General features: G+C 41.8%; 1 protein-coding gene across 2 annotated transcripts in view; it reads right to left on the bottom strand.

Moving 5' to 3' along the window:
- Positions 1 to 1,274: 1,274 nt before the first annotated feature.
- me1 (malic enzyme 1, NADP(+)-dependent, cytosolic) overlaps positions 1,275 to 12,677 on the bottom strand; it is a 78,099-nt gene continuing 66,696 nt past the window's right edge. For both annotated transcript variants that reach the window (XM_085802785.1, XM_085802786.1), the window contains 8 exons: positions 5,996 to 6,105; positions 5,415 to 5,512; positions 4,594 to 4,707; positions 3,894 to 3,999; positions 3,312 to 3,454; positions 3,022 to 3,195; positions 2,104 to 2,202; positions 1,275 to 1,974 (listed from right to left, as the gene is read on the bottom strand). In XM_085802785.1, the coding sequence (XP_085658911.1) occupies positions 1,807 to 1,974; positions 2,104 to 2,202; positions 3,022 to 3,195; positions 3,312 to 3,454; positions 3,894 to 3,999; positions 4,594 to 4,707; positions 5,415 to 5,512; positions 5,996 to 6,105 (1,012 nt within the window). In that variant the 3' untranslated portion in view covers positions 1,275 to 1,806. The remainder of the gene's footprint in view (positions 1,975 to 2,103; positions 2,203 to 3,021; positions 3,196 to 3,311; positions 3,455 to 3,893; positions 4,000 to 4,593; positions 4,708 to 5,414; positions 5,513 to 5,995; positions 6,106 to 12,677) is intronic.

Raw genomic sequence — 12,677 nt, 5'->3', positions numbered from 1 at the left:
TGGCACAAAAGTGAACTGTGAATCTCTGCTGTCTCTCTTAGCAGAAATATTAAGTATTTAACAAGTTTACTAATGTGTTGTAACACTGATGGACCGTTTGTAGCCCAGACAGCTAACTAACTACTGGGTGGTGTTGACATTGAGACATATTGTCGTGTCAGCGCATCAGTAGCCTGTGGGCTGTTTTGGGGGGGATTTTAATGGGAGGGTGAGGCAAAAGTGATGAAAACAACTTTGTCTCTGAGAGTTTTGCCCTGGAGCCAGACGCTCATCACTGGACACTGACTGGTCTGGCTGCTTTTCTATTGATTTCAGACCAGGATGAGCAGCGGCCCAGCCAAGGCCTCTGGTACTGACTGTCTGGCCCCTGATTGATTAATTAACGTACAACCCCTCCTCAGTTTAATTCAGACAGCACCAAACAGACACAGAGAGTACACTGTTGGATCTTGTTTGATTTGCCTGCTGTTTTTTTTTTTTATTGTGGCTGAGGTTCGAAATGTCACAGAAACACAGGAGTCACTGCAGGTTTGTGAGTTAATTCACATCCATTTTTCCCCCCATAACTGCTTATAAAAGAAAATAATGGTGGCTCATATAATTGGTTTAAATTGGGTGGAGCTCAGGTACTGTAGTACAGTGGTTCTCAAAATTTTTTCCATCAAGGACCCCTAAATTTACACAAATTAGACCACGGACCCCCTATTGGACAATTTTGAAGCAACACCAGAAATACACAAATATTTGTTCCGAGACTGAATAAAGTTTTGTACATTAAAATTAGGGCCAATGGCGTGAATGTTTGGAAATATTATAGAGAAATTTCTGGAAAAATAATTCTCCAAAAACAGTCAAAAAAAAAATCTAGAAAAAGTGCTAAAAAAAAAAAGAAGTTTAACAATTTTAGAAAAATTGGTAAAATTTCAAGACCCCCTTCAACCGACCCCACGTTGAGAACCACTGCTGTAGTAAATATTGATGTTATATTAGAGTTAATGAAAAGAATGCAACATGCTAATGAGGTATAAACAGGTAAGTGGTACCACTGTAAAACTAAATGAACAGTGGAACATTTGTCCAACATGGATGACAAAAGAGAAACACAGACACCAGAGATATGCAGCAGGTCAGTGACATAGGAAACTTATGAAACAATGCAATGTGCACTATAGAAATCATCTATCATATCAAGTCCTTTTTTTAATCTCCTGACCTGACACTCAGTGCGTCCTTGTCCTTTGTCGGCACAGAGGGAATAATCAAACATGGAAAACTTAAAATCAAAACCATTTTATTTGACAAAGAGTATTTGGATTAGAGCTGACACAGTGATGAAGGAGCCTCCTAGTGCAGTACAATAAGAAGTAGCCTGTGAATGATTTTTCCTAAATATATTATTGTAAAATGTAATGAGATAACAACCATCAGTGCAACATCTTATACATTTTAAAAACTGATGCCTCACATATCGTTAGCCTTCATGTCATCTATACTTTACATATTATTTACTATTTCATAAACTTGTGTAAACTGTGCCATGCTGTTCTTGGAGGGAAGAGGTAATAAAAAATAAAATAAAATAAAACAAAGCCCAATAACTCTTAAAGCAGACATCACCTCTCACAGTACTGGCCCACGTGTTCCCAGCAAAATGTATTGTCACCATTAATTTCACAATAATATATTAATGAGAAAAATGCTACACACAGCCTTTTACATATCCCAATACCACCTCCAGTGATGATGATATTGCACATCAGTAGTTACCTTGCCCCGCCAGGGCTCGTCCTGTTTCTGTCCAGTGCTTCAGAGTTTGCACGACTGTACGGTCATACTGCCGTCGGGCCAGCGGTACGAGTCCACAACAAACTCCTCGTAGTCGGTGCTGTAGGTGAGCGAGTGCACGAATGCCTCTTTGTCAGACGGCTCTGGGCGAAGCGTTGCTATCTTGTGCTCGTAGGCGTACTCTATGATCTGTAGTGCAAAAGGAAATTAAAGTTTTTACAGTTTCACACACCTCTCCTTACAACCAGATTCTGACATGACAAAGGTAAAGCTGCTCTGTGATGTGTGTGTGTGTGTGTGTGTGTGCTGAGCTCTCACCTTGATAGCCAGTTTGAGCGACACGTCTCTGATGGAGCTGAGAGGAGGATACAGTCTTCCCTGTGCCAGGTCTTCCTCCGTCACCAGGTTGGCGAGAGTCTGTTGAACGACAAAAACATCGCTCACGTTACCACAGAGGAAAAAATAACGAACATGCTCACATGTGTTGGACAAATCAGATTCCTCTCAGCTAAGTTTATGGACTTACTGAACACAGGCTCTCAGAATCAGTTTATTCTACTATAATTTTCTATTATTAGAGTCTATGAAGATAACAATAATCAATGAGGTTAGTTATTGAATAAATAAAGCATGAAACAGTGGTTAAATTAGCTGACTGAGCACATAAATCTGAACAAATACAACTTCAAAATAATGCTACACCATAGATACTGCATGAATGAATGAATGAATGAATGAATGAATTTATTTATTTAAAACAGGGACAATGCGCAAAAAAACATTAATCTTGTAAAACAAGAAGAGATGCTTTGAGCCAGGTTATAGCAACAATTGCTAATTTCCACCTGTAGTCCCTTTGCAGGTAAAGTGGGAGCAGATACAGTATTAAAATCATTGAAATAGGACATAAGTGACATAATGACCATAATATTTTAACTCAATAATCAATAATATCAATAATAATAATGCAGTGATACAATACTGACTAGTTAGTAAAACTAACAGATCAACTTTATCTTTATTTATCAATATTTCATGTTATTCAAGGACTTGGACTTAGTTTCAACTGAAGTAAAAAGTTTTGACTACATCCCTCACTGTCAGTAATGTACCATGATTTACTAAAGATTTACAGAAAGAATGTCTGAATGAGATTTTCACGCATTCCTGTAGAAATAATATAAAAGAAGTGTGTGTGTGTATATACAGTACAGTATTCTGTCAGTGTGTTGTTACCTCTGCTGCAACAAGGAAGATGTCTTCACCGATGTGTCGGATGGCACAAGCTGTGACGCCCAGGCCCACGCCGGGGAAGATGTAGGCGTTGTTGCCCTGACCGGGGTAGTAGGTCCTTCCATTGGGGAGGGTGACGGGGTCAAACGGACTCCCACTGGCAAAGATGCCCCGCCCCTGCAGGACAGAGTCGGGTGGTGATGTACAGATATAAAAAGTATTTATTCTCCTTTTTCTGTGGGGATAAGACACTGGACCCATTCATAGACATGTTTAGGAGTAAAAGTGAGTACCTCTGTTAACGTGTAACACTGCTCAGCAGTGCATTCGGCCTTGCTGGTCGGGTTGCTAAGGGCGAAGATGACTGGGTGTTCATTGAAAGAAGCCATGTCCCTGATGATCTGCTCAGAGAAAGCTCCGGGAACAGCTGCCACACCTGGAACACAAAGACATCAATGTGCAAAGTATTCACTTTTAGATGACTTATTTAAGAGCTTTTCTAACTGCTCTGGTCTTTCAACTTGAAAGAAGGGCTGAATATTTTTTCCTCTTCTGCTCTAACACCTCAAAAATAATGTTCTATAACTTCCTTGGATCCAGTCCATCACTACCACCCACCTAACACCCGATCTGACAATCACTTCAATAAAGAAATGGAAATGCGAAAATGGACATTACAAGAAAAATCGACTGTGCAAGCAGCTTATTACGACCCATTGTTATATATTTTATTGTTAGGAGCTGTAGTAGTTGTGATAGGAACAAAGGGCAGTGCTGTTTCTGTGAACCATGACTGTTTCTTCACTATTACTGACAACAGACATGACAGTTTAGTTTGAAGGAAAGCTGCAAAACATTCATTTGTGTTGTTTTACCAATGATAGCTGTGGGCTTCAGTTCCTGGACAACATCCTCCAGCTTCTTCACATGTGGGTGTTCATGAGCAAACCTCTCCTTCTCATGAGTCAGGTGGTCCCGGCCCTAAAGGTTTGGCAAGAGAAAGACGCAGAGGGAGACGTTAATGTCTTTGAACCATCTGCGGAATCACTAAACTCAACGCAAAAACATGGCAGAGTTCAATGCGTGGAGTGACATTTGTTGTTCTCTAATCGTTTTAGTGCTGTGGGAATGAAAGATCACTTTTTAGGGTTCCTCAGAGGACGGGGAAATAAGATGCACAGGAGGAGGACAGGTGGAGGCATGAAAGAGAGAAGACAGTGAAGAGGAGGAGGAATGAGGAAGGAATAACAACTAATGGATATCGTGGACAAAACAGATGTATTGTCCTCTGGGGGAAACTTTTACAGTGGCTTCAAAGAACGACCTCAAGTTAAACGAACCATAGGAAATCTTTTTTTATGGATTGTGGAGGTAGCTCTGATGTGAAACTACTCAAGAGAGTCCGCCCTCAAATGTTCCCAACCTGGGCTTTCATATCAGTTTGTCATGCTTCGTTAATTTCAGGATTTACTTTGTGATACTTTACGACATAACTGGAACATTTATTTTGCCTACAGTGGTTATATCACATTAGGTCGGTGGATTACGTTAGTATGTGTTTGTTTAATAAGACACCTTGACAATGAGACCCTTGGAGTCGACCATCCAGATCTTTTTCAAGCCCTCTTCCTTAGTGAGTCCCTCCTTCTCCATGGCCATGGTGATCAGCTCGGCAATGCCCATCGCTGCCTGGGAGCAAGACAAAAGGGATACAGGATGATACCTCCACACCAGCTTTGACAGCTTTAGTCTCATCTTCAAGCTCATAACATGCAAACTCCCATTAAATCTCTCAGAAAAAAAAACATCCCATTTGAAATCACAATCTGAAATCTTCTTTCCAATTGAGAGGGAAAAAGCTTGGTTGGTCGTATCAGAAGTAATGGATTTGAATTCGAATTTTTGATAAAGCTGCATTCAGTAAGTCAGTGGTCTGAGTCCCTTGTCAAAACGAGACTGTGTAATTTTTGAAAGATGGAAAAAAAAAAGAAACCCAGTTGCCCTCGAACGACTTTATAAGCAAATAAAAGACAACCTTGCTTTGGGGTTTTGCTGCCTCAGCCTTACTTGGTCTGGTATGAGGAGAAGTTTAGGTTAGCTCGCTTTAATTTGCTGCTTTAGAGGGATGTGGCTGCTCAGATCAGATCCTATTTGCTGCTCTTTCACCACATTTTAGCAGAGATATCAAAAAAAAGAAAGAAAAGAAAACTAAAACACTAAACTTCACTACAACAAGATGTTTTTTAAACTGTGTATGTCCTTTTCATGCTAAATTTCCCATTTTGTCAACAAAATCTGTGTTTCATTTATTACTGTCGTCCTTGACTATTGTGTTTTCCTGAATTTCCTTTTGTGTTCTCAGTTAAAAAGTCTCATTTAAAGTGTTGTCCACCTACCTCCCCTGCACCTTGGAACACAAAGGTGTGGTCAGACATTTTGGTTTTAGTGATGCGGAGGGCGGCCAGTAGTCCAGCTACCGCCACAGCAGCAGTACCTGAGGAATAAACATAACATAATCATTATCAAAGCTACTCTCACTGATATTCTTCAAATGACTGATGACACTAATGTTACTGTTTTAATTTAAGGATAGGATAGGGTGAAATCATGTATTCATATAGTGATTGCCTTTTCTAAATTGAAATATTCATACTGTACAGTAAAGAGGCACTTAATGCCCTGCCTCTGTTATGGTGGCATTCATTCATGCTGAGGCACACAAAACACTTCTTTACAGAAACAAACCTTTTTTTAATATCTGAAGAGCTACACATGAATTGCTTTTTTATTTGTTGACTAAGAGGTTGCACTCAGTTACTCCTACCAGGGTACATGCACACACCAAGGCCATCATTTACAGAGCAGAGAAGGTTGTTTTGCGCGGTGCTTGTGACATTATTCTCCTCTCTTTATCAGTATCGGCATCTATCATCAGTATCTTCAACCTTCATAATTTTGTAGTGATCCCATGGCGTACCTTGGATGTCATCGTTGAATGTGCAGTACTTGTTGCGGTACTTGCTCAGCAGACGGAAAGCGTTAATATTTGCAAAGTCCTCAAACTGAATCAGACAGTCCATCCCATACCTGTGGAGAGAAGAGCTACATTTACTCTTGCTGAACCAACAGAGAGCTGCAGGAATTGACTGGATGAATCATCGTCTTATGGGTGATATTTCAGACAGACATGTGGCTTCTGCTTTCAAAGACTCCTTCAGCCCAGAAGGGGGCGCTGTCCTACTGCTCTACACAGCACAGGGTGGGAGAAGGGAGGGGATGCTGCAGCTTCTCAATGCACAGAGATCACACAATAGAGAGAATTCACTTTTCTGGACGTGCTCAGTCATAAGAACAAGTTTTACATTAAATAAAAATACAAATTTGTCAAAACTTTACTGTGGAACATAAAATCCACAGAGCATTTCCCACTGTGGTGTTTAATAGACATTTGACAAGCTGACACCTGTTCCACCCGTGTGTTTGACGGCACCTCACAATGAGTTTCCGTGAGCGAGGTCAAACCCCCACAGAGGAGCATATTCACAAAAAAACACTACATTTAAAAAGGAAAAGAGCACAGAGCCCACCCAGCGCCCCAGTAAACCAGCAGAGCTCAATTTTACAAGATGCTGCTCAGACCACCTATCACATGTAGTCAATAGCAGAGCACAGGAGCCTGTGTCAATAAGCTGCTATAAAAACACATAACAAAAATAAGCCCTAAAGCCACTGTTATGAGTCTGTAAATTAGATTTAGCGGCGACAAAAATGAATCCCGAGTTCCCACGCCTTTCAACAGATGGAACTTTTGTTCAGGAATTTACTGGATATTTGCAGAGCAACTGCTGCTGCCGCTCTGTCTCTGAGATGAAAAGACAGGTTTCCAGCTGCTGTACAAGGAAAGAATAAAAAAAGAAGAAGAAGGAGGAGGAGGAACACTGGTGAAGGTGAACAGGATAACTAAGTTAAGAGCAGATCCTGGAAAAACAATGAATACTAAGATTTTTATAGCTGCAATTACTGCAGAGATGTCTGCCTTTGTCATTTTGTAATTCTCATTATTAAAATCCAAGCAAGACAGACTTTTTATTGTTTCAGTGTTTGTTGTTTCACTTTTTCCAGGCAGAGAAAAAGAAAAAGGCCTTTAGGATGAGGACCAACCTTAGCTAGTTATCCAGACATGGCTGTAGATTGTAAACACACAGCTTTATCCATTACTTAAAATCTTTGCTCTTGAGCTGTGGTTCCGGACAGGTCATAAAAAAAAAGACACCAGTGTGTTGAGAAGACAAAAGTTTGACAAGTAGTTGTTGCTAAGCATTGGTCAGTGAGTCATTGTGTGTGGGAAAGTGTTTAGTGGGCGGTCAGTTGAGTTGTGAAATCTTGGGGATTATTGACTTTCATAGATAATTCACAGGTAAATATTCCAGTTTAATCATCAATTGCAAAGATTAACCATTGTGATAAAAAAGAAAGGTCACTGGTAGGCTACTGTACAGGGTTGTGTGAAGAAGAAAGAAACAACCAATGACAGAGCTTGAAATTGTGACAGACTCTGAGACTTCAGAGCCTCCACAGCTGAAGAAAAAAAATGTGTTGAGAAAACTAAAAAAAAAAAACCCTGTAGCTTCAATCATGTCACTTTTAATTTCGGAATGAGCAGCTGTGGCATCACATTTTAATTAGCAACCACAACACTGAAGCATTAATCCCTCCAATCTGCACCTCTGATTGACCTCTTCTCCATAGCAACAGTGCACACAAGGCGTTTGGGTATTGAAGTACCCACCATGATGAAATGATTTCTGGAACTGGTGGCCATAACAAAACCTAGAGTGTCATTACAATGCGAGACCTGCTCTCAGAGTGCCTTCCTACTCTATTGGCAGGATTATTCTGATATATTTTATAATTTGTAACACATTCGATGACTGGCGCTGGTTAATCCATTTATTAAATCTATTTCCAAAGAGAATAGACAGAAGGGTGCGGTCTGAAAGCTGCGTTAAAAACACCAGTGCTCATGTTTCAGTCAGTGAGTGATGGAGGAAATTGAGAGCAGGTCAAGCAAACAGAGTGAGCTGTCCCAAACACCTGCAGCCCTGCTGCTTAACTGAGCTACAGGGAGAGGTGGCAATGTTTTCATTTCCCCTTCATCACAGTCACCTTCCTGCTGTTCCTTGCTTTGCTTGTCTCCTTTCTCCTCACTGTTAACTTTCTCTCTTTTTCTTTAGGTTTCTTTTTTTCAGTCTTAAGTCATAAAACCCCACCTACCACCTCATAAGGAAAAGGATCTTCGTTTGCACTGTTATTCTACAACTCACTAAAGCTGTTTCCCACTTGTCACAGTCACTGCTAAACTGCTTAGATTTCCAGCAGCAGCAGGAGGAGGAGGAGGAGGAGGAGGAGGAGGAGGATGAAGCCGGGCGGAAGCGAAGTGAGGAAGAAATGCAGGATGAGAAGCGACCTGAGTTCAGCTGTAATAAAACTTAACGTCCTGATGAGAGAGTGCCATTGCTGGGTCAGTGTTTACCCTTCCTTCTGCCGCACTGCAAGACACTGACGCCTAATACAGATACTGACAGCCCTGCTGACTCGCTGCCAACACGGCAGTAGCGTTGAGGAGAGAAATGTGTTTTCTATCAAGCAGAGAGCGGCACTAAAGCGCTGAGAGCCTGTGCGAAGAGGAGGAATAATGAGGCCAAGAAGGGAGCTATAAACTTTTCATTGTGTTTGGGCTTCGGGAGACGGAGACAGGCGACAGGCGAGGATAGATGTGGCCTTTTCCTCACTGCCAGTGCAGCTCCCTCTGGTATGGTTTGGTGCGTCCCGCTATTGGAGGGAGGTCATGCCAGTTTATGCAGAACCGAGCTGCTCATGCACAGAGTCCAAAAGAAGAGGGAGCGTCGTCGTCTCCTGCAGTAGCTGACAAATGTGCTGAATATCCGACAACTATTTCCATCATACAGTAAAGACAGAGGATTATGTGGTCGGCCAAACACTGAATTTTTTTATCACTGTGACTGTCACACATGCGTATTTATGGACATCCACAGGCAATAAAGTACAGAGTCACTATCCATGGTTGTGGGATTGCAGAAAGGAAAAGAAACATCTTCCCAATACAGAAAGCTATTTGGTCTGAACCAATAAAGATAGAGGGGTGTTTGTGTGTGTGTGTGTGTGTGTGTGTGTGTGTGTGTGTGTTGCCAAGAACAAAGCTCCTGTTGGAGGCCATTTGTGTTCATCGTTCCTATTCTCCCTGGCAGCCAGTTGTCTTTCCTTGATGACCCTCTGAACACAACGCCAAAAATCTGACAATGCCGCTCTTTGCCAGCTGAACAGAAAGAAAAAAAAAAACTCTGCACAAAGAAACAGGATTTTCTTTTGTGTCTGAGCTGAAGTATCAAGGGCAGTAACCCAAGCAAGACAGGGCACACCCAAGAGATGAAAAACACAGACCATATTCCTGACTGTGCTGTGAGTGAGTGAGGAGTCCATTAATTTCTGAGCAGAGGAGGAGAAAGATGGAAGGTGGGATACCATAACTGCAGATAGAGAAAAATGCAGATGTCATAACTGAGATGTTTAAACTATTATGGGTTATTTGCTTTGAGTTGTTTTGCATTGACAGAGGGTGAATTAACTATTCCTTCAAGTTTATCAAATGTACATATGAGACATAATGGTGGATGTTTGTGTTTGTAATCTATCTCATATCTATATCTGTCTCTGATAAAACACACTCCAAAGCTTGAACTTGCATTTGTAAGCCATCTCTGTCACCGAATATAGTTTGTTGCACAGATAATGTGGTGGTGATTATTGCTTGATAAGAGCTTTGGCACTGCATAGACAAGACAAAAGGTTGTCTGAGTAGCTCACGTGTTCAGGTCAGATCAGATGCTACAATGAGTTGCTAGGCGATGTGACAGATAGGCCAGAGTGCAAAGTTTAGCATGCTACAGAAGAAATGAAGAGGGAGACACACACAGGCGGTCCATAGCATAGGCAACATAGTGTCAGGAGTTGACAAAACGATTGCCGATGTGATGCATTCACGATATTTTGCACCACACAAGACTGTGTCTAGGTCTGCCTTTGAGTTGCAGCTGCAAACTGAGTCAAAAAGGAGGAAATTATCAGGCGCACAAGGCAGGAAGCACCAATCAAAAATCTCGCCTAAGGCGCCAACATTGGCGGGGCCGACCCTGGGGACAAGATTTAACACGGATGGTGTTTTCCACTGGCGGAAACTGCTCTTAATGAGTAAAAAGAAAGAAAAAGTTTGGTGCTAAACTCTGGTTTCTTCTAGTCTGATAGGTACAGTACAGTGCTCTTAATACTAGAGCTGGCTAAAATAACTCTCTTAAATGAGGCCAAAAAATAGCATAACTTCAAACTGAGAACCTCCAGTGACCATGTTGTGATATAAAACAGTGACAAGTCCTCCTTTCATGGCTGTTACTTAACAAGAGAGAATGAGAGAGAGAGAGATGGAGGGAGGGAGAGAGAGACGGAGGGAGGGAGAGAGACTGATCATTTTTCTCTCTGTCCAGTGCTTTGTCAACAGCAATCCAAAAAGGACCTGGTGGGAAAGCACTCATTTGTCACTGGAATAAGAGAACGGGCAAAAAAGAAAAATCCTCCCTACACCTGCTACAGAATGTAGAAGAAGGATATGGCTGCTCAAGTTTCCGAGGGACCAAAACACTCGAGCAGGGAGATGAAGAATGAGGCAGAGGGCTCGAATAAATCTAACAATATTCTTACATGGACAAATCCATCAGCAAAAGTGTCCCAATGCAGCCTTGCAGTAGCTCAGGCCTTTTTGAGCCCAATGTAATAGAAATAGTAGAATAAATCAATAACTCAGCAGCTTCAGTTTGGGCAGCAGCTCTCATACACACACACACACACACACACACACACACACACACACACACACACACACACACACACACACACACACACACACACACACACACACACACACACACACACACACACACACACACACACACACACACACACACACACACACACACACACACACACACACACACACACACACATATTAGTTTATTGATTTGATTCACTTCAGATTGTGTTTTCTAGATGAATTGATTAGAAAAATATTTCCCTCAGTAGTTGTTTGAGAGGAAAACAGTCTAGAAATTTGTGTGAATATTGGATTATATTGGGTGGACCAATAGGCTATGCAACTATTTGCTAACAGGTTGCCATATTTGCATAAAAAAATATTAATAATACTGTACTGTAGGCCAGTGCTGGCGAACCAACTAAAATGAGTCAGGGTGTGTGACTTAACATGCAGCAAAATACTTTGATTTCAATGTTTACAAAACCTGACAGGTGTTAAGTAATGAGCCGCATCAACTTTTCCCATCTGAGCCGTGTCCACTTCAAACGAGGTCATCGCATAACACACGTTCAACTCGGACACAGAGAACAGAAAACTACAACACAGCCAGACACGACAGCAGTCTAACCTCTCCTGCCATGGGGCTGCTGAAGCTATCTGAGCCACAGTAAACCAGAACAATACAAAGGTCTTTTGTTCTCAAATCTTTTATTTGGCTGTGATTTATGACTTGCCACAACAATTTGGTTATTAGAGTAAAAAAGAAAAAAAACACTTAAGACCCATTGTTTGCTGCGCTAGCACATCATTTCTGTGTGGTAACTGCCAAACCAGTCCAATATACTGAGCCTGTGACATTGTTATTAATGTTTGATAGCATGAAAAAGAGCGTGAGACGTCAGACGACAGGCTCTTTCCCATGTGGCGGATCATTCAGAGGTTTGCTGTTACGTCTGCACCAGTCTGTAGTAGGGACGAGGGAGTTAAAGAACGACCCGGCTCCTCCAAGGAAACACAATCCGGCTTCATCTGAGACTTGACGAAATCTGAATCTTCAGCTAATAGGAAGTAGGCGGATGTCGTGTGCACTTCCAGCGCCGTGGGGGGAGAGCAGACGCAGAGTACGAAGGGATTCTTTTAGTTTGAGCGCATTCATGAGGGCCGCAGAGAGTCAGCGAGGACCTCAGCGAAGAAGGTCACAGACAAGGGTGCTCTGTACAAACACAGCTGTCGGACCTGTGCGCATATATGAGTGTGTGTACACATACGTACACACACACTGACTGTCTGTTACCTCTTCCCCTACAGGGCTCTGTGGCTGAGGCCTTAATAAAATCCCCCCCTCTCCTCTCACTCTCCAGAGAGCCGGCATCTCTCAGCACACATTATTTCTCAAATCCTTGAGTCGTCATTAATGACAAAGATGCATTTTACATTCTTTCTCCTCTCCCTCTCTTCTTGCTGCTGCTTTCATCCGTCCGTCGGTCTGTCCTGTTATCCTCCCTGTGCCAAGAGTTTAAAATAGTTGATGGCATTCCCGTAGTCTTTCCGTGCTGCTCAGATGTGTTTGAGGAACACCCTGGAGCCTGTTCTGTCAAATACTGTACAAAAATTTGAGACTTGAAAACTTCTGACAACGTGATGCAAAGTATCCCTGACTACAACCTATGTACTGTATGTTTCCTATACAGCTGCCAAAAATATACATTATACTAATTTCATTTATATAAGGCCCACAGTACTCTTTAGTGCCCCAAAGCTGCTCATGTTCTAT

The sequence above is a fragment of the Trachurus japonicus genome, chromosome 16 (assembly GCF_045865225.1).
Source record: "Trachurus japonicus isolate A0001 chromosome 16, Traja_1.0".
NCBI classification, from domain to species: Eukaryota; Metazoa; Chordata; class Actinopteri; order Carangiformes; family Carangidae; genus Trachurus; species Trachurus japonicus.
Note: the sequence above shows the minus strand (reverse complement) of the source record. Positions and strands in the feature narration are given on the sequence as shown.